Source organism: Haemorhous mexicanus, chromosome 18, assembly GCF_027477595.1.
Source record: "Haemorhous mexicanus isolate bHaeMex1 chromosome 18, bHaeMex1.pri, whole genome shotgun sequence".
Taxonomy (NCBI): domain Eukaryota; kingdom Metazoa; phylum Chordata; class Aves; order Passeriformes; family Fringillidae; genus Haemorhous; species Haemorhous mexicanus.
In genome coordinates this window covers 10,693,102-10,714,246 of record NC_082358.1, presented here as the reverse complement: position 1 = coordinate 10,714,246, position 21,145 = coordinate 10,693,102, and the positions used below count along the sequence as shown (strand labels likewise).

At 50.2% G+C, this 21,145-nt stretch overlaps 1 protein-coding gene across 1 annotated transcript in view; it reads left to right on the top strand.

Annotated features, from left to right (window-relative positions):
• The first annotated feature begins 6,609 nt into the window (after positions 1–6,609).
• Positions 6,610–21,145, top strand: part of NTSR1 (neurotensin receptor 1) — a 53,834-nt gene continuing 39,298 nt past the window's right edge. The window contains exon 1 of the mRNA XM_059862674.1: positions 6,610–7,308. Within this exon, the coding sequence (XP_059718657.1) occupies positions 6,640–7,308 (669 nt within the window). The 5' untranslated portion in view covers positions 6,610–6,639. The remainder of the gene's footprint in view (positions 7,309–21,145) is intronic.

The following is a 21,145-nucleotide window of genomic DNA, read 5'->3' as shown; positions in this document are numbered from 1 at the left end:
CTGCAGTGACATCAGTGAGGAAACAGGACAGGAGCTGGGCTTCTCCAGGCTGAGCTCAGGTGTGCCCAGGCAGCTGCAGGGCAGGGATGGAGCTCAGCAGCCTCAGCAGAGCCTCTTGCTCTTCCTCCTGGTGATGATCAGGAGGGACCTTGTCATACCCTCAGAGGCTGCAGAGCAGTGTCAGCACCCTCTGCTCACAGAGGGACAGGGCTGCCAGGCTGGGTCCAGGAGCAGCCCAGGCTCAGGGGCAGCCCAGGCTCAGGGTGTCAGTGCTTGAAAAAATAGGAGGATGTGGACTCTTAAAGGGAAGAATAGCAGGAACGAGCCAGATTACAGAGAACCAATAATAAGCATTTGCACAGGTCACAGCATGCTTTGGAAGACACAAAGTGCCAAGGTTTTGAGTTTGAAATGTCAAAGCCAGTGTAGGGAGTCCCCGGAAAGTTTCCACCGGGAACATTTCTGGTGCTGAGCCTGCTGCATCCCTCAGTGCTGGCCTCCCTGGAAAAGGAAAGGGACTTTCTGGGTGCCAGGGACCAGGGTGAAGGGTGTCTGAACACATCCTGTTGTTTGGTGACAAGGAGCCAAGGAAAAAGCTCTTCCAGCCCATGGCATTTCCAGCATTTAATAAAAAAGCTCATACCAGGAAAGAGCACAAAGCATGGCCAGGGCTTTTTGTGTTTCCTGAAATCCAAGGCATTTAATCAGGATCTGTGAGCACTTCAAACACATGGGAAGGTCACTGGGAAGAGACAGTAAAGGGCATTTGGCTGCCAGGGAGTTTTGCTGTGCTACCTTTTCCTTTGCATTTCACAACTGCCAGGCCCACCGAAACTTTGGAAAACAGCATCGACTCTTTGGAGGAGGGCTGAGAAAATGAGGTTAATCTGCGAATTGAGTCCTGAGACCTCCTGAAAGATGCGGGTGCGGTGTGTGAAGGGGCTGGGCCGGGCTGGAGCGCTGCTGGCAGGCAGGGCTGTGCTCCGAGCCGGCACCGCTGCGCGGAGCTGTTGGGAGCGCAGCTGGCAGAGCCGCTGCAGGCTGCCAAAGCAGATCAAAGCCCTGGGGAGCGAGGAACAGCCCATCTGCATGTGCCTGCTTGGGGCTACCATGCAGGTCACAGCCACAGCGAGTGCAAAGTTTTCATTTAGATCCACTGTCCCTTTTTCTTGTATTTGTTCTTGGAATAAACCCCAGGATTTCCCAAGAGAAGCCCTGTGTGCAGCACGACTTCTGCGTGGTGGGCACTTGTACTGCATATATAAAGAGAAAATGCATTTATTGCCATGAGGAATCAGATTTGGGCTTGTTGCAGCACCAGCCCAAGGGACCCCAAACTCCTTTATCTCCAAGCTAAAGCAGCTGATATCTCCTGTGTGTGTCCAGTTAATGCACCACTCTGATGTTTGAGACAAATACCACCAGGTCTGTCAGCCAGTACATTCATTGTCTTAGAAGGAGTTTTGCCTCAGTAAAGGACTGAATTTGACCATGTAACACACAGAACACAGGACCTGTAAAAGGTGCCTTGACACCTTATTTCCCAGTCCTTCCTTCCCAGAGACTGATCCTTCTTCAGAGTGATTTCCTTTCCAATAGCACCACACACATCACAGTGTGTCCTGGGTTTTGGGCTGCCTTTTTCTTTTTTGAAGCTGCCCAAGAACACACATGCTGGGGTGTGTGATCATTGCTCTGGGCATGTCTGTCCACTCTGCCAACCCACACACCGACGTGCTCACACTGCAGAGCCTCAGCGGGTGAATCTGCTGTGAAAACCAGAGTCAATAAATTTCCTGTGTATCAACTGGTTTGATTTAAAATACTCTTCTGAAAACAGTTCAGCCAAAGGCAGTAAATATTGTTTATTGCTCAGCCAAACCAACACTTTATTTTGCAATAAGTTGAGTGTAGGAGTGCCTGTAAGTAATGACCCAGTCAATATTGCCACCAACAATGCTGATCAATGTCTCTTTTTCTACCACCCCTTCCTCCCTCACTTCCTTGCTTTTCAGGCACAGCATGCCCCAAAAAAATCCCTGTGCACTCCAGGATTTTACCTTCCCAACTCATCTTAGACACTCCTGACTTTTAGGGGAGAGCCTGTCTGCAGTGGGCCCACTGGGAAGTGATTTTAAAGGCTTCCATCAGTCCAGCACCCCTGCCTCACAAACCTGCTCCAACAGGGGTTTGGGGCTGGGTGCTCCATGGGAAAAAGGTTGATGCTGTTTCTTAGCACCAACCTCTTGCAGAGCTTTCCCTTTGCTGCTTCTCGTGTCCTTCAGAAAAATCCCTCCCATTGAAATCGGGCAGGAATAAGATTAACAGGAAAAATTCCTAGTGACTGGAATCACTTGGGAAAAGAAAAGATGAAAAATACTTGAGTCTCCTTAAAAGGGGAGTGAGGCTTCACATCAGGGGCACAGTGGGACCCTCGGCTCCAAGTCCAGGCAGTTTAAATAGAAGAGGTCTTTGGGTGACATTTCCCTGCAAGATTTTAAGTAAATGCCTTGCAGTAACATTTGAGATCAGGCGTTTTTTTAGTTTCCATGATTCTTTTCCTTTTTTAAGCCGCAGACACACACACACAAAATATATTAAAACGAGCCCAGATTAGCTAAAAGGTCGGCTGGTTCCGAAACAAACACTGGGGATTTATGGTGGAGGCTTTGGAGCGCCAGAAGGAAGCGGTTCATGCCCGCCTCTGCCTTGGCTGGGAGGGGAGCGAGGATTAAAACCTTGCTGGGAGCAGGAGTAAAGGTGAGAAGAGATGCTTTTGTCATTCATTTTGTAGAAAGGGAATTCACAAATCCCTCAGGGCATGCGCTGGCAGCAGGGAGAGAAAAGAGGTGCTACACGGAGAAGCAGGAAAGGGGTGGGAGTGGGGCGGGAAAGGGGGGGATATTTTGGGAGCCTTCCTTGAGCAGGTTCAGCCCCTGCCTGGGGGAGAGCAGAGCTGGCCTCAGGACCAGCTGAGCTGGACCAGCTCTACTCTGTTAAAGCCAGGTGAGGACAAAAGGGAGAAACTGCTTGGGCAAAAACTTTGTGGAAAGGTGGAGATGTTGATCCCTGCCTGGGGAATGCAAGGCTGCATCCCAGGAGACAAGCTCTGTGCTCAGCACCCTGTCTGTGAGAAACAGAGCTGGCTGCTCCAGAGAGTGAGAATCCTTCTCGTGTGGCTGAGGCAGGTTTGACAAGGAATTATTCGAATTTACTGAATTATTAAGCTCATATAAATGCGCTGCTGAGGCCTTTCCTGATGGGGCACTCAGGCCATTTTTGGGGTGGTCCCTACCAACTTTTGGGGTAGTGCTTTCCCCATGCACTTTTAGGAAAGGAGAGGTTTGGCCAGTACAAACTGCACCAGCCTGTTGAAGTGTTGATTGTAGATCAACAGCCACATTATTTCCAGGTACCTGCTCCTTCAGTTTGCAATTAGAATTATTTTTAAATTATGTCTCTTAATATTCCCTGCCAGTACTTGGCATGGAGGGAAAGTGGAGGAGGCAGCACATAGAGCACTCAGGAAGAGCTGCTGGGGCAATTCTCTCCTTGTAGCTGTGCCTGAGCATTGCCTGTGTGCAAAACCCAAACCAGAGCATTTCTGCAGACAGCTATTGATATAAACGTGCACATCCACACTGCAAAATTAGACCAGCAGATGGGTATCTTGTTTGTGGGAATAGCAACAGCTTTTCACAAGGCCAAAATGAAGTTACAGCACCAGAAGGGACAATAACTCTTCGTTACAGATGAAGATCCCAAAGGAACTCTCTTGCTGCATCTGTAGGAGAGCTGCTTTAGTCCATAACTGTGGGTTTGTGCTTAAATCATGGGGCTCTGAGCTTCCCCCCAGCCTGGGGGTTGAGGGCTGGGGCCAGTGGGCAGCCAGGAGAAGGTTTGCATCCCAGCTGCAGCTCTCTTTCAGTACGCCCCACCAACTTACCTGATGCTCCACTCTCCTTTTCCAGGATAAATACTCTTGATCCATCCCAAAACCCTGTCCAAGGGTCAGGAGCAATTGGGGAGACCAGCTGGGAACAGCAGCTCTGACAAACTGCTCTCAACTAATAGAAATTTCGTAATAGAAGAGCTTAAATGGAAGGAACATTGGTGTTGAGAGATTATTAGTCATTCTCTAAACTAGAGTGGGATGAGTGCCGGAAAATATTTCTCTCCAAATTGGTATGAATAACATGACTAAATAAATCTGATTTTGGTTAGTCTTCCATGAGGTTCTTATTGGATGGATGTAAGAAGAGCAAAACTGGGGGGAGTGTTGACTCTTGGTGGATGGCTGGGGAAAGTTTGCTGCTTGTATTTGTGAGCTGATTGGATTGACTGAAGAATTAGACACCTTTCATCAGCTAGGTAAGAGCCTGGGTGAACACAGAGCCCACTGGAAACAAGGTACTCAGCATCTGCAAATGAACAGGAAAAATTATGGCTGTCTTTGGAAAAAACAGTGATGTCCTGAGTGGGATTTTCCTCCATCTCATCTCTTCATTTTTAAAGATTTTTCTCTCAAAGGTGACGGAGTGGACAAACAGGGTGGCTGAAAGGGTAACCCTACCACAGACCACTCTTCCTTTCCCTGTGGAGGATCCATTTGTCACCTTCAGCATCACCACAACACCCCCACAGCCCCTGTCCCAGCAACAGGGAAGCTCATAGAGGAACCCACATTCCCAAATATGAAGATATTAAGGGAAAAGTCACTGATAGGGACCAAAGCAAAGCAGCTGTGCCATGGCACTCAGGGTGTCCTAGCAGGTCAGGGCACAGGTAGGCATTTATAGATGTGTTTTCCTCTTCATTTGCATGCATTTATCCCAGCAGCAGCAAGATCTGAGTGGGTATTTGGCAATCAGCAGTACCTACAGATGTACAAGAGTGTCAGAGCACCCCTGATGCCTCTCCTCACCCTGTGGGGATGAAGGAGGGGGCTCAGCCCCATGAGCAGCCCCTTACCAGCCCTCAGCTTCCAGCCATGCCTCTGTGCCCGCCTTAGAGAGGGATGTGGGGGAGTCTCAGTGGGGAGCAGGTGTGCAGCCCAGCCCGGGACCTTCTCCCTCCCTGTCTCCCTACACGGGCCGGGCTTTGGGGACCGAGCTGGGGCTGCAAAACCCCTCTCGGCAGCGGGGCCGGGGGTGGGCTGCGGTGAGCGGCGGGGAGGGGCGGCCGGGTGTGTGTGTCGGTGTCCCGGTGTGAGTTTGTCTGTCCCGAGGTGTCTGTCCGTGTCCCGGTGTGTGTGTCTGTCCCGGTGTGTCCGTGTCCCGGTGCGTGTGTCCGTGTACTGGTGTGCCTGCGTGTCCCGGTGTGTGTCCGTGTCCCAGTGTGTCCGAGTCCCTGTGTGTGTGTCCGTGTCCTGATGTGTGTGTCGGTGTCCCGGTGCGTGTGCCAGTGTCCCTGTGTCCCGATGTGTGTACCGGTGTCCCGGTGTGTGTGCCTGTCCCGGTGTGTGTGTGCCTGTCCCGGTGTGTGTGCCTGTCCCGGTGTGTGTGCCTGTCCCGATGTGTGTACCGGTGTCCCGGTGTGTGTGCCTGTCCCGGGGTGTGTGTGCCTGTCCCGGTGTGTGTGCCTGTCCCGGTGTGTGTCCGTGTCCCGGTGTGTGTGCCTGTCCCGGGGTGTGTGTCCGTGTCCCGGTGTGTTTGTCCGTGTCCCGGTGTGTGTGCCTGTCCCGGGGTGTGTGTCCGTGTCCCGGTATGTTTGTCCGTGTCCCGGTGTGTGCGTGCCTGTCCCGGTGTGTGTGTGCCTGTCCCGGTGTGTGTGCCTGTCCCGGTGTGTGTGTGCCTGTCCCGGTGTGTGTGTCCGTGTCCCGGTGTGTGTGCCTGTCCCGGGGTGTGTGTCCGTGTCCCGGTGTGTTTGTCCGTGTCTCGGTGTGTGTGTCCGTGTCCCGGTGTGTTTGTCCGTGTCCCTGGGTGTGTGTGCCTGTCCCGGTGTGTGTGTCCGTGTCCCGGTGTGTGTGCCTGTCCCGGTGCGTGTGTCCGTGTCCCGGTGTGTGTGCCTGTCCCGGTGTGTGTGTCCGTGTCCCGGCGTGTTTGTCCGTGTCCCGGTGTGTGTGCCTGTCCCGGTGTGTGTCCATGTCCCTGTGTGTGTGTGCCTGTCCCGATGTGTGTACCGGTGTCCCGGGGTGTGTGTCCGTGTCCCGGTGTGTGTGCCTGTCCCGGCGTGTGTCCGTGTCCCTGGGTGTGTGTGTCTGTCCCTGGGTGTGTGTCCGTGTACCGGTGTGTGTCCGTGTCCCGGTGTGTGTCCGTGTCCCGGTGTGTTTGTCCGTGTCCCGGTGTGTGTGCCTGTCCCGGTGTGTGTGTCCGTGTCCTGGTGTGTGTGTCCGTGTCCCGGTGTGTGTGCCGGTGTCCCGGTGCGGTGCGGGGGCTCCGCGCAGCACACACACACACACACACACACACACACACACACACACACACACACCCGTGTGCGGGGGAGCCGCAGGGAGGAGGGATCCGGGGCCGCGGGCTCTCGCACGGAGCGGGGGGCGCGTCTCGCACTCGCACACGCGCGGCAGCCCCGGGACCGCCGGCTCCTCCCGCCGCATTAAAACCGGCCAAGTTCCGCGCCGGGGGCAGCGGCGGCTCCGGGCGGCGCGGCGGCTCCGGGCGGTGCTGCCCGGCGCCGGGGATGCACCCGAACGCCACGGCCCCGGCCGTGCCCGCGGGGCCGCTGCAGCCGCACCCCAGCGGCTATGCCAACGCCACCAACCGCTCCGACCTGCTCCCCAAAGTGCCCGACGAGGAGGACCTGGACGTCAACACCGACATCTACTCCAAAGTGATGGTGACCGTCATCTACTTGGCTCTGTTCTTGGTGGGCACCGTGGGCAACTCCATCACGGCGTACACGCTGGTGCGGAAGAAGTCGCTGCAGAACCTGCAGAGCACCGTGCACTACCACCTGGCCAGCCTCGCCTTCTCCGACCTCCTCATCTTCCTCCTCTGCATGCCCATCGAGCTCTACAACTTCATCTGGGTCCATCACCCCTGGGCTTTCGGGGGGGCCGTTTGCAAGGGCTACTACTTCCTCCGGGACGCCTGCACCTATGCCACGGCACTCAACATCGCCAGCCTCAGCGTGGAGCGCTACATGGCCATCTGCCACCCCTTCAAAGCCAAGAGCATCATGTCCCGCAGCCGCACCAAGAAGTTCATCAGCTGCATCTGGATCGCCTCCTTCCTGCTCGCCATCCCCATGATCTTCACCATGGGGCAGATCTACGGCAAGGACCGGGATCCCGACTCCCTCATCTGCACGGCCATCGTGGACACCTCCACGCTCAAGACGGTCATCCAGGTGAGCAGCCTCCTCCCCCGGCTGGCCGAACTTCGCGGAGCCGGGCGGAGGCTGGAGCGGGGTCCGGCTCGGGATGGATGTCCCGGGCAGCCCTGGCGGGACGCACCGGCCCGGGGTGCTCTCAGGAGGGATTTGTGGGGGTCTCGGCTCCGCTTGCTGCCCCCTCCCCGCACCCGCCTGGCTGAGCAGAGACCTTGCACGGGGGAAAATCCTGCTCCGTGCTTAATGGGGCCCCTTCCCGTGCCCGGAGCTTCCCGTGTCCCTGTCCGGAGCTCCTGGTGGCCGATCATGGCCAGAAAGCCCCAAATCTCCACCCTTTCTCTGCATTTTCTGCATCTCCCCCCCTTCTGCTGGAAAGCGGCCAGCAAGTTCAGGGGAAATAAAACCATCTCTCCCCCTCTCCCCGTTCTTTGTGTTGGTCCAGAGCCGTTTTCTTCCGTGGAGTGACAGCTCCTAATTTCTGAAAGTTTCAGACACGGTGTAGCATAGGCTTCTGAAAAGGAGCTGCATGGTGGAAGCCAGAGGCTGCTATTTTTGCTGTTTTGGGGAAATCCGTAGCTGGTTTTAGCAGCCCCTCCTGACTTCAGCACGGCTTTGCTGCCCTCCCCACAGTGCTAAATCCAACACGCCCATGCGTGGAACGGATTTCAGCATCAACACTTGCCGTGCTCCAGTGCTCTGGCGGGTTGAGGCATTTGTTTACTGGAGCATTGAGCTTGAAAAATGTAAGAGACACGGAAGGAGGGACAGAAGAGAGCAAGACACCAATCTCCATAGCCCCTTGGCTGCCAGGCTTGCATGTGATAGCTGCTCAATTTTTTATTTGGAACATGAATTTCAGGTGGGGTTAAACAGCGGGCAGCTGGAATTTAAAGCTGCCTGTGTACTGAAGTCGCTGGGATGTTACCACACTCGAAGGGAGGGAATTTAAATGGAAATAATCAGAACCATTCCTTCCCACTAAAAGCAGGTGAGGGTATATGCATTTAGATTTAAGATCAGAGTCGGTAAATGTTTCGACATAACTCTCCCTGTTTCCCCTCTGTACTGTTCAAGTAAACCAAAATCAAGCCCTGATAGAAGCCCTGGATTTCCTCAGCATTTTATCATGATCCCTAACTTTCATCTGAGGTGGTGAGGGCTGCATTTCTCCTGCAGATGCCAGGGAGGTTTTGTCAGCGGCAGCCCAGTGTACTTAACCCAAATTCTCTGCTCTCTGAGGAGACTGAGCCATCTGATTTGAGAACAATGGGACTGAAATGCATTATTTCCACTCATCTTCCTTCTAGGATTAAACTGATGCTCGTTGTTACCATGGCAGGGCTAAAACCAGAGGATTATTTCCTAGCCATATCTTTGGAGATTACACTTTAAACAATTCTCAGTGTACCTTACACTCTTGCAATAATTCAGGCTATACCTTATCCCATTAGCCAAGTCAGGAGTAAGAGGACACGAATATATTATGTGTATGTGAAGTTCACCTGTGGGCTTTTCCTCATATATATATCTTTAATTAACTAGTGGATTAATTTAAAAGTTAAAAGAAAGAGGCAGCTGTTGGGAGAGAAGGAAGAACCAAACCCAAACTGTGCCAATCTGTTCCTTTTCGGGGGATGTGGCTGCAGAAGTGGCTTTGCCAAGCCAGGAAGGTTTTTTCATGGTTTCACTCCATTCCTCTGAGCACAGGGAAGCATCACACACCGTGAGGCAGGGCCCTGGCCCGGGGAGGGCTCTGGAGTGAATAAGCAAAGCAGCTGCAAGTCAGGTTGGAAGTGCGTTAATGGAAACCGTGGCACAGCGTGTGAGCCGGCGCTCCCACGGCCCGAGCTGCGCAGAGGTTTAAAAAAAGACAAGTGATGGAAGAGCCAGGAGAGAAAGGGCAGTGCTGATGTGCAGTGTGACGTGCAGAGGTCTTGCTGGGTGGCAATCTGGAGCCCTGGTCTTTTGTGGTGGGTTCAAGCTGCTTTAGAGCATCTCTGCATCTCTTTGAATTCATTTTCTGTCTTTAAATTAAGGAGAGCAGTGATGCACTTGCTCGAGCTGGCAAATCACTTGTAATAAATCACTCAACACATTTCACTCCTATTCCTGTTTGGCAAACTGTCTAAAGCAAACTGGCATTTCTTTTTTGGAAGCCATTAGTTCTCCAAGTGGTTTTATTTGTTGACTGACTGAAAGAAGTTCAAGTTCTGTCCCAGAACAGGGCATTGTAACCATTTGTACCCTCAGAGACCAGTGTGAGCTACGGTTTTGCTGGGATCATTACAGGAGAATGATCCTCTCTGAACTGGAACAAGCTTCCTGGAAAAAGTATTTCACAGAATCACAGAATATTCTGAATTATAAGGGCCAATTTGATTGTAGTCATTTAACATCTCTGATTTTGAAAAAGTTCCTCTGTATTTGCTTTGAGTATTTTAGTGGACATTCCTGAGTGGAATTAGACTGAATGTGAACAATCAGGATTCCTTGTAAGAATAATAAAAAAAGTAATCATTCAAACAACATTCAGGAAATTTCTTGCACGTATTAGCTTGCACCACTTAAGCTCCACAACAACTCTAAGAGGTAATAACAGATATTCTTCTAGCAATTACAAATTGCTCAGGGCAGCACATAATCAGGAAGAGCAGCAGGTGAGACATTCTGCAGGGTGACACTGTGTGTCCCCACCATCCCTACACCAGGCACATCTCACCCCTTGCCATCGAGGCATTAGCCCTGTGGGGCCTCTACTATGGAATTCTTAGAACTATTTCCCAACTTTGCTCATCACTGTTCTTGCAGCTGCTTTAATCAGCCTGTGGATCTTGTTTATTATACATTCTCCACTGCCAAGCTTTCATGTTGCTTCTGCCAGTCAGGGATGTCTGCTTTGGATTTTGGCATCCACATGGGATCTGGTACCAAGAGTGAGTCCATTATAGCCACATTATTTAGGTCTAGTAAACTCTTTAGCTGGCAGACATCCCCTGAAAAGCACTGCTGCCAGTTTTAGGTTCTTGTTCCACATAGATTAAACACCTCTTAAAGGCATACAAGTAAATTCATGTTTTCATGTCACTTCAGCTGGAGGAGGTTTTAAAGCTCCCTGTTGTGGCAGCAATAGAAACGAGAGTTCTGGGGCAGGATGAGAGGTTTTGCCTGTTCACTTCTGAGTCTGTGCCCGTGGGGCTGGCTCTGGAACCAGCTTCCTCCAAACAGGATCCCACTGGGTGTCCTGCTCTACCATGTGCAGCCCTGTGTGCCATTAGCATTGCATAGCCTCAGCCCTGATTTTCAAAAAGCTCTGAATTTTACTGGTCAGATGCAGTGCAAATTGATTTTCCTGCTTTTACTTTCTTACCTTCATCCCTGTTTTCTGGAGAGGTTCACAGCAGAACCTGGGGAAGAGGGGAAGCTGAAGGAAATGCCTCCAACCCTGGTGCACTGTCAGTCCCCACACACAGATCTCCTCAAACTAAAATGCCAGGATTTCATCTGAGCCTGGGCTGGCACACATGCAAGGGGAGCTGGGTGTGGGCAGCTCCTGGTCCCCTAAAATTCCCAGGGGAAGGTGTTTTCCCACTGGTGTGGCACAGCCTATGCTTGGATGGCTCTGCTGTAAAATGTCCCTCAAGTCACAGCAAGTGCCTGGAGAGTGTCTGACACATGCTAATGTTTGATTTGCACAGACAGCTGGTGTGATCCCATTTATTAAAACACATGGCAGCAGGCCCTGCTCCTCCAGAAACTGCCACAGCTCCAGCAGCTCCAAGTTGCTCATTTGTTAGGGCAGCACTTGGGGAACTCCTCTGGCCCTCCTCACCCTTTGGAAGGATCTCTGTTCCATGTGGATCTGCTCTGCCTCAGCCCAGCCCATGTGGCTGCAGCTCACCCATCCCTCCAGAGCCCTCGTTTATTATGTCTTATGAAGACTGCTCACAGTTTGGATGATTTGTAGAGTAAATAACTCTGCACACTAAACAACTCTTTGCCCAAGTGGCTCCTCAGCTTTATTTCTGCCTACATTTCTTCATGCAATGCCTTTGAAGGGAGCTGCCAAAGAGCCTCAGGTGTGAAGGGAACTGAAAGGAAGGACCAGGAGTCTTGACATCCATTGCCATGCTCTCTACACACTCTTCCAAGGTCATCTATTTGATTTCCATTTGTCTGACAGGCTCACAGAGTTATTAGCTCCATGTATGATCTTGCAAACACTCCCTTGCACCTTCCCCTGGTGAGGAGCACCTTGGCAGAGTGGTGGGATGTGCTCCCTGCTCTGCTGCTGAGGAAGGCAGGGCCCTGCCCACCATCAGATCTGTGATGCAGAGTAAATAAACATGACAGCCATTTCTCCATATTGCATGAAAATAGCAAGCCATAAATACAAGTGGCTGAACTCTCTCCAGGTTTGCTGGCAAATCCTACCCAGCATTAGTCGATAGTCCAGGAATCCTGGGTTTATACTGGTATTGACTAAAGGAATTGAAGATGATTTCTCTTCCTTAAGTCACAGCCAAACTCCTACTGTGGCTTTTAATAACAGAGCTGTTCGAAATCACTCACTACACCAGAGAAGCCCTGGGTGCCACTTACCCCTCACAAATGGCATCTTTGAGGCAGAACTGTCCCCCATCAGGTCATGGTGCTGCCACACCCTCAGGTAGACAAGAAAATGAAGGTTTTGGTGTGTAAATGTGCCTGGATCCATCCTCCCAGTGGTGGAGAGGGACCCCCGCCCCAGCAGCCATCCCATCTGGTGTGGTGGGAGCATCCCTAAAATCTGCCTTTTTTTCATGGGCTATTCAGGGAACCCAGGGCTTTAACTCAGCATATGCACGACAGCCCAGCCTGCCTAATCCCAGCCCGTTTACACTCTGCTCTGTCTCACAGCTAGATCTAATTTAAATAAGCTCTTGTGTTCATTGCTTTACATAACCACTTTGCCTGCTGTGTTTTGCCAGTTCTTACATAATTTCTTCTCTTTTCCCCCCCCCAATTGATTTTAATTCACTTGATTTCTTTTTCCCTCCCCCTTCCCAAGATGTCAGCTGGAGAGATAATAAAAAAATGAGGCAATGTGGCCGATCGATTTAGCTCTTAGGTTTTCCTCTTACCAGCAGCTTGTGAAGGCAGAAGACATGAAGGAAATCTTGTACTTGCTTGTCCCAGAGAAAAAAAAAAAAAATCCCAAACCCTTCATGTGCCTTTAATCTTTCAGATCATTTAAAACAGCTATTTAATTGTCATCTCCCTGCTTCTCCCCTCCTTTCCCTTAAAGACTTTCACTCTCGTCTCTGTGCAGCATCTGCTCGAGACTCACAGATGGCTTTTTTGCTTCCTGACGTTTAGAAAAGCCTCTGTGTCCTGCCCGAGGCAGGCAGGATGTGCAGCACCCCCCTGTGGGACACAGGGGTGCCTGGGTGGGGAATCTGGGCTTCCATGGTGTCCCCATGGCTTTTCCCTGCTGAGAAGTTGCCCCTTGCTGAGGGCCAGGGGCAGAGAGGGAGCAAAGGTGACTGGAGGGGCTGGGAGATGTGGTGGGAAGTGTGAGCCTTAAAGCAGAGATCATTAAATGCCAAACTCATCAGTCCCAGAGCTGACACCCCTCCTTTCTCTCCCATTAAGCAGATGAATCTGGGTTTTCACCCTCCCAGTCTGTCTGGTTGCCCTCCAGGACAGGCCACTCTCGCAGTGAGAAGCTGGAGATGCCTGCAATGCCCAGCTCACTCAGTCCTGCAGGGACATTTCCCTCATGGCTTGCTGCCCATGGGAACCATTTCTCCTATCCAATTGCAAAGTCTCTTAGGTGTGGGATTCAAAAAACCCCAAACATATAATGCTGATGATAAATCAGTTGAGCTGTTGAGTTATTTGGGGAAAAAGTGCTCGGGTTTAGAAAAGGTGGTGATGGTGGAGTACTGACCCTGACTGGGGAGCACATTTCTGAGCTGACAGTTCATTCCCAGTATTTTTCTGCATTCTCTTGTTTTCTGTGTATGGGAGGAAAATATTAGTGAGACAAGTTTGTATCCCTTTATCCAAGTGCCTTGTCTGTGGAGGTCCATCCTCCTCTCCCTCCCTGGGGTACCAGGAACTCATCCCCACCCCTCCTTCTCCTCCTAGGACAGGGATGCTGTGGCATAGGGCTGGGCTGTGTGACTCTCATCCTCAGCCTCTGGAGAGGAGGCATCTGCTGGGCTGGAGGAGCTGCTCACCTGCAGGTGGTTTCAGCATGTGAGACTTGCTCCTCACCTCCTGTGGCTTTTCCACTTCAGTAATTCTCAGTGCAGAGTGCCCTGCTGGGCACAGCTCCATGGGGGCTTTTCCTCTCCCAGGGAGAGAAAGACAGAATGGACAAGGTCTTTGTAGCTGAAACTTTTCCTTTGAGGAAAAGTTCAGTGAGGTTTCTCTGAAGCTTTTTTGTTCTCATGGGCCAGGGGCAATCATCAGCTGAAGACAGGAATCAAAGATGAGATTTTCTGTGTAGAAACGGGGAAAAAAAATACCCAAGGAAAAATGTAAACTTGCATAAAGCCTAATATTTGAAAGGGGAGAAGAAGCATCTATTTTATGCAAAATGTTCATGAAGAAGCTGGGAGTAACCCTGGACTGAAGAGTCACAGACAGAGCAGGCAGCATGTTCAGAACCACTAAATCAGAGTGGCACAGCTCTGCCCTGGGCTGGGTGGCACTGCCCATGGCTGTGCTGTCACCTGCAGGGGAGCAGCCCCTTGTTGCCAAGGCTCATCCATGGGTGCCCCTGCTGCCTCCTCCTCCTGGCCAGGTCCCTGCTGCTGGTCCCCTCCTGCCAGGCTCAGCCTGAGGTGCTCCCTGCTGCCCCGACGTGCTCTCAGGGCTTTGGGAGGTGTCAGACAGCCAGGGGAGGAGCAGTCTCACCCTTTAACCATCCCATTTTCTCCCTCCTTTAACCTTGAAAGAAGGGGTTCATCACCTTACCAGCTTCACCCAGAGCTGGGAGCAGGGACCTGCTGCAGATCTGCCACGAGCACTGGGATGCAGGATGACATCTGGCTCAGCAGACCCCTACTTTTGATCAGGACTCCAAGGAGCTAATTAATATAGTCATTGCAATGCCACATCCTATTAATTTTAACTTAATCAAGAACAAAGGGTGTCTGCACTGCTGAACTGAGCAAACGTGGTCTTAATGTGTGGCAGGACTTTCGTACCACCTTGTTCCCTTGGAGAATTTGTTTAATAAGTCCATTACTATTTGAGTATATTCAATAAGAAATTAACCCACTTTCCTCTCCTATTCAATGATTTTTTTCAAAACCATCTTATAAAAATGCAGCTCACACAGCTGCTGGGAAAGTTTAACTCATTACTGGCATCACTATTGATTCCTCCTGCAAAGAACTTACATTTTATCCCCTCGGGGGTAATTTATGCAGTTTAATATACTCATTTAATTCCAGAAAAGAAACTCAATCCTTTGAGTTTCCCATGTTTCATTTTTTATTGCTGTCAGTCATGGACTTGTGACACTGTCATACTTGTTCTTTAAATCCAAGTGTGTCAAGTTTGATAAAGCACTGTAGGCAGAAGAAGGATAGGTTTAGACTAATAAAGAGATTATTTGACCTCAAGGTACAATGATAGGGAGCTGTGTATGCCCCAAACACTTAATAGACTGCACTTACTAAGCCAAGGAGCAAACTCTGCCTCAGGCTTGTCTCCCTGACAGCTTGCAGGTGTTTCCTGGCTAATGCAGGATAGAAAATCCCTTGAAAGGGAAAGAAGGAAGGGCAGGAATTTGATCAGCAAGTATCTCAGAGTGCAGCAGTCCAGAGGAGCTGGGCACATGGCCAGCCTGGCACTCTGAACCAGCCTGGAGATCAAACCATGCCAGGAAAAAAACCCTGTAGTACCTGAGGCTCCACAAGGCTGAGAGGAGCTGCAGCAGAGAAAACCACTGAGGAAAAGCAGTAATAAAGTAACCAAGTTCACTTCTCCTTTGGGATAAGTCCTTTTTTCCTCCCTTGAAAGTCTAATTGGATTTTCTTTGCTGCCATCCCCAGCAGCCCAAGGGGAGGCTCCAGCCTGCTGCCTGCTCAGCCTTTGTGGAGAAAATCCATGAGCAGAGTGTGGGCATGGGAGAGGGAAGCAAAACTGTCCACAATACTTCCAGCACTCAGAGAGCTTGGGCTGACACCCTTAACCTCACAAAACAGGTTCATTTTCTCCACAAAAGGTTTCTCAGGGCATCAGTGGTGGAACTTGCCACCACTTTTCCCTTCAGCAGGTCAGGCAGATGAGCAGAGCTGCACTGGCCACTGTGAGCAGCTCTCACACTTGGGGCTGCAGTCAACAGGGGGACAGAGTTTGACTTAAATATGGCCTTTAATTTATTTATTCTGCATATCCACCACTCACTATCATACTTAATGCAAATAACATTCAAGTGAAATCCCCACTGAGAGGCACATTATGAAGATTAACAGCCTGGCTTTTCTATTACTCTGGTTTATACACTGTGGATTTGTGCCTTGTGCTTTGTAGGCAAGTGCTGGCAATATTTGAATCCAGAAATCTATATCTAAGCCTGCTGTTTTGCAAAAATCAGTGCCCAAGAGCCTGCTTGTGATTCCACAGCCAAAGAAAAGGGCTGGAGGCATGAAAACCTCTGGGAAATGCTGACATCCAGGTGGGTGAGAACCTAGAAAGGCTATTTTTGCTGATCACACAATAGGGCATTGGAGAGGGGTTTATTTCTTTTAATCATATAACCCACTCTTCTTTTAAACAGGCTGTCAGGAAAATGAACCTTGACAAGTTTAAGGTGATACTGAACATATTCTCATGCCCTGGAATTATCTGGAGCTGGTTTATTCCTTTGGATCTTTTCTGGTGAATTTGTCAGGCATAATGCCATGGGCCCAGCACCTCATTAAAGAATTTTCTAGTAAGGTTTGTGTCTGTTTTGGGTCTGTGCACGTTTCATGGAGGAGAAATGTGACCAACACCACGCTGTAAATGAGGCCAAAGCTGTTTGCTGCCCCACCAGAGTGATGCCACTTGTTCCCTGTGCCACCAGCCAGACACTGCTCTGTCACTGCTGCACTTGCTGCTTGCTGAGGGCTTGTCTCTTGTGGCAGAGGGGGAGGGAAACCTCTCCCCTCCTTTCTCCAAGGGGGAGTCAGGCAGTGATGAGACTGCCAAGGGCAGCTGCTGCTCCAGGGCAGGGCTGGAGGATCAGGAGGGAACAACCAGCCCAGTTTCAACTGGACAGAGGTCAGTGCAGTGGCAGCACAGCCAGAGACACTGCCTGAGCTGACAGTTGTTTTCCAAGAGCATCCTAGAGCCAAGGAAATACCATTTATTCTTTAGAATCCAGAAAGAAAGGGAGTTTGTTTGAAGACAGAGCACTAGCAGCTGCCATAGCCATTTTCTGAGTCAAAGGAAGCAGGAGAAGCCTATTAGACCTGGTGTCACAGCTGAATACCCTGCTTGGGAGCAGCAAAAAGCTCAGGGAGTTTCCAAATGAGCTCCATTATGGGTGCATTTTCCCTCAGCTCATCACAAGCCAAAGTATGGGGGTGTCACCAGCGGTGTGTCCCAGGGCAGCGCTTCCAGTGAGAACAAAACCTCAATTACCCAAAGGAAAGGCTTTTCCAAGGGGCCAGGGCAGAGAGGGGATAGTAACAGCCAAACAGAGAGGCTGTGGCTCCCAGCACCCACAGCCCAAGCTCAGCTCCAGCCACAAACCCTCCCTGCTCCTCCAGGTCCCATCAGGTCCCACTGGTGCTTCCCATAATGTCCTGTCCCAACAAGGTTTCACCTTGGGGCAAGCCCTGCTCTTCCATTTCCCCCTCTGCAGGGTGGTTCCCACTGCAGGAGGGGCAGGCTGGCAGCTCAAGGAGATGCTTGGAAGGAAGAGAAATGTTTCAGGTTAAAAACAGGGATGGGGCTTTAGCATAGAGCTGTGCCTGAGGGAGCTGCTCTGCTTTTTTATAAGGAAGAAGAGGCCTCTTGCTCAGTGATATTAATGCTAGGGGTCCTGCAGGAAAAGAGGATGAAGGTGAAGCATGGCAGGAGCCATTTATTTTTGAGAATGAGATGCCAGCTGCATTACTGCTTTGCAATTCTGTCTCTTCCCAGCAAATGAGTCTCCCACCCCTGTCCCTGCCCAGCCTGAGCTCCTCTCAAAGGGGCTGGGGATGTGATCTGCAGGGAATGGCTTTATCAGAGGGACATGAGGCAGAAGGTCTTTCCCTTTCATGATTGCTTTTATCTTCCCTCTTGCCCTGTTATCAATGGAGCTGCTGCAAGGAATACTGTTAAAAATACAGTGAACACCAGAAATAAAGCTTACTTTAAAAAGAGTGTGTTTGGGAGATGGAAAATCGCTGGGCATACCCCAGAGGTTTTCTCCTATCATGCAGTGCTCTGCTAAACTTCATCCCTTAAATATTGCCCAGGCAGAAGTTGCTGTGAAGGGCCCTCAGGAGCTGCCCCCTCATTGTGAGGTTATATCTCTGTGCTCTTGCATAAACCATGTTCAAATAATGTTTCTGTTTTCTGCTCCAAAGGTTGTTGGTTTTGCCCACATGAAATAATGGAAAAATTTGTTAAACTCATCAACTATTTAGGGGGAAAATGCAATTTACTCAGTTTCAATTAAAAGAAAACACCCGAAGCAATAAAAAACCCATTGGCAGCCTCTAAGAAGTAGGAGCAAAGAGGCAAGGGCAGAAACAGGGCAAGAAATGACAGTTTTATAAACCTCCTGCTGGGTAGGGATAGAAGAGGTCTTTGTGCCTGCAAAACAAAACTGTTTTTTCTGCAAAGCAACTATTGACTGGGGCTCTACAAGTGCAGCTGGAGCTGCAGTCAGCAGCCACACGCCTGCAGACTGACTGACTTCCTCCCCACTGAATTCAGAAGAGACAGCCAATGCTTCCCCTTGGGGCTCCAAACCAGAGCTGTGCTCTCAAATTCGAGGGAAAAACCCCTAAAACATTCCAGGTGATTTTTCAGGAGGAGGAGTTAGTTCAGGTGATTTGCAAACCTTCCTTTCCCCCCCCCAGTTTCACAGGGTGGCTGTGCCAGGTGCCCTTTGCTGGGGCTGTGTCTGTCAGGTTGCAGTGCCTGATTTTCCACGTGGATTTGCTCTAACACCTTTCCTGAGCCCCGTGGCAGCAGAGAGGAGCTTGTTTAAAAGGCTACATGCATTGATCAGGCTGTGGAGATGATCTTGACTTGTGACCTCTGGGTACTGTCGAGACAAGATTGAAGCACAGCTGAAAATTTTCTGGGCATTAATTCCATTCCAGTATTGGGTTTTTTCCTCTTTGGAGGCTGGTCCACACCTCAGTTCCTTACACTTTGGAGGGTCAGCCTCTGCTCCCAGGCAATGAGTGGTAGGATGAGGTGAAACAGCCTCAGATTGCACCAGGGGAGGTTCAGCTTGGATGTTAGGAAAAATTCCCAGACTGAGTGGCTAAGCAGTGATGGGTCTATGAAAACCTGAATAGTTAGCAGATTTCCCTCTATTTGTGCCCTACAAATTTCCAAGCACACTTGGAGAACCTGCTGGTGCTCCAGGGAGCCATCCCATGGACCCAGCCCATCCTCCTCTCTGGACCCAGCACCCCCAGCAGCAGTGCTGCTCTCCTGCCCACACCCAGCCTGTGCCTGAGGCCTCTCAGGTCACCATCAGCAGCAGGGAAACCACTCAGGTGGAGAAAGAGTCCTTCTGCCTGGCTGCCTTCCCTTGCAAACAGACAGCAGTCCCAAACAGGGGTGGAGCTGAGATGGGGGGAAGCTGCTTTCCTTCCTCAGAGCTGGGTGAATCACCCAGGAATGGGTTTGGCAGTCAAAGACCTCCACCTGTGGTGCATCATAGAATCACAGGATGGTTTTAGTTGGAAGGGACCTAAAGACCATCTCATTCCAGCCCCGTGTTGTGGACAGGGACAACTTCCACCAGACCAGGTTGCCCCAAACCCTGTCCACCCTGGCCTTGGGCACTGCTGTGCCCAGCATCCCAAGAGGCTGAAGGGGAGAAAATCCCCCAACCCTTCCTGGGAATGAACTTGATAAAAATTATTACCAGCAAACATCAAGAAAGAAGCCTTGAAAAATTACTTTCAGGCTGTGGCAGTGGTTGTTTTGACAGAGTTTTGATGTCTTCATTCAATATTCCATTGAAGCTTTGCTGGAGATAAGTGATCTCATAGAAAACAGGGCTTTTGTGTCTGGTCACAAAGAATGATTTGCAAAGACTGCTGAGGGAAGTAGAGTACTTATCCAGGGAGACAAAATTTCAGCAGAAAATAATCATGGCTTTTTCATTTATAATTCTAGCTGCAACTTGTCAGAAATCTGCCTCCATCCAAGCTGATTGGGCTGGAAATGGAGCAAACCAGTGAAAAAAAGTGGACTGGTCACCCCTAAGAAAACAGCTTGTTCCAAGACTTACTCACAAAATGCTTCCAGCTTCTCTGTCTGCTCACAACGTGGTGAGCAACAAAACTTGGGATGTTTTTAGGAGCACATGGCTAAGGCAGCAATGTAGATGTGAAGTGGAGCTGCTGCCCTGCCAGCCTCTCAGAGCTGTTGGGTGAAGTTTTGGGTTTAAGTTGTTTTAAGGTGAACGAGACAAGCTTGCCTGGAGCACCAGCACCAAGCCCAGCAAAAAGTGGACTGATTAAATAAACAGAGATCTCCCTGTTATTAGTGCTGTTTAGATAACTTTGAAATGCTTATTTTTCAAAGTAAATGAATTACATAACTCTTTTCCCTATTTTTGGCTCAAGAAGGAGTCAGTGAATTTTCTGTTTCAGAGCAGAACATTTGTGCTTTTCCCCATGATTCAGGGAACAGTTTTTAGTCTGAAACTGGTGTGTGGATGATTCACAGTGACACATTTTGTGTTGGCAGCAGGCCCCTCCTCGAGAGCCTCGATGTGCTGGGTGCTCTGGGCTGTGCCTCTCCAAAATTTGGGCTTGAAGCTGCACTGAGTCTGGGGGAACCAGGCTGAACCCTGGACCACAGCAGAGTGCAAGCTGGTCTGTGACAGCCTTCCTTGTCAGAGCACTTGTGAAAAGTTTCATGAGTTATTTTACTTCCAGTTTTCCCTTTCTTTTGTTCTACTTGCCATCATGGTTTACATGTTCTCCCCCATTTTTGAAGCTTTCTGGGCATCTTTTGGTTTGGAGCTCTGAGACTTTTTTTTCTTCTTTTTTTTTTTAAAAAGCAAAACAGGCAGGGTTGGAGTGTGGGCTGGGACTGTTTCCCAGAAGGCTGTCCTTGCTGCACTGGAAGGAAAATCATTTCCCACCCTAGCTGTCCCTGGCTTCCATCACTGAAAGTGAGAAGAGATGGAATGGTGCAAAAAGTGTTGTGGAAACTGTGCTGTGTAACTCCCCCTTTAGTGTGGGATCCATCAAAGTAACTACATGTGCCTCAGGAACCTCAGACTGCAACAATGGCATTCTCCTGTAGCTTTTCTATTTCCATCTAATTAAAATGTTATTGTTTCCTTCATGTTACTTTGCATTTTAAATAAGGAGAAGGGGACAGATTGGCTGATTGGTAACTTATTCTCTGTGTGAGTAAAGATCAGCACTAATCACCCTGTCACACTCTTCCTCAGGCATCTCAGACATCAAATTGCAAAAGAAGGGGAGAAAGAGGCTGGGGTTTGATGGCACTGATTTATTTCCTCTGCTGGGTGTCAGGAGGGGAAGGTGACAAATCCTTGCCCACTGCCTGGGTAGTCACTGTCTGCAGGAGCTGCATTTTGAGGAGTGAAGGAATGTTCATCCCAAACCACAGCTCTGCTTGGGAATTTAATGGGCTTCCATCTCCTCTTGCCTTTAAC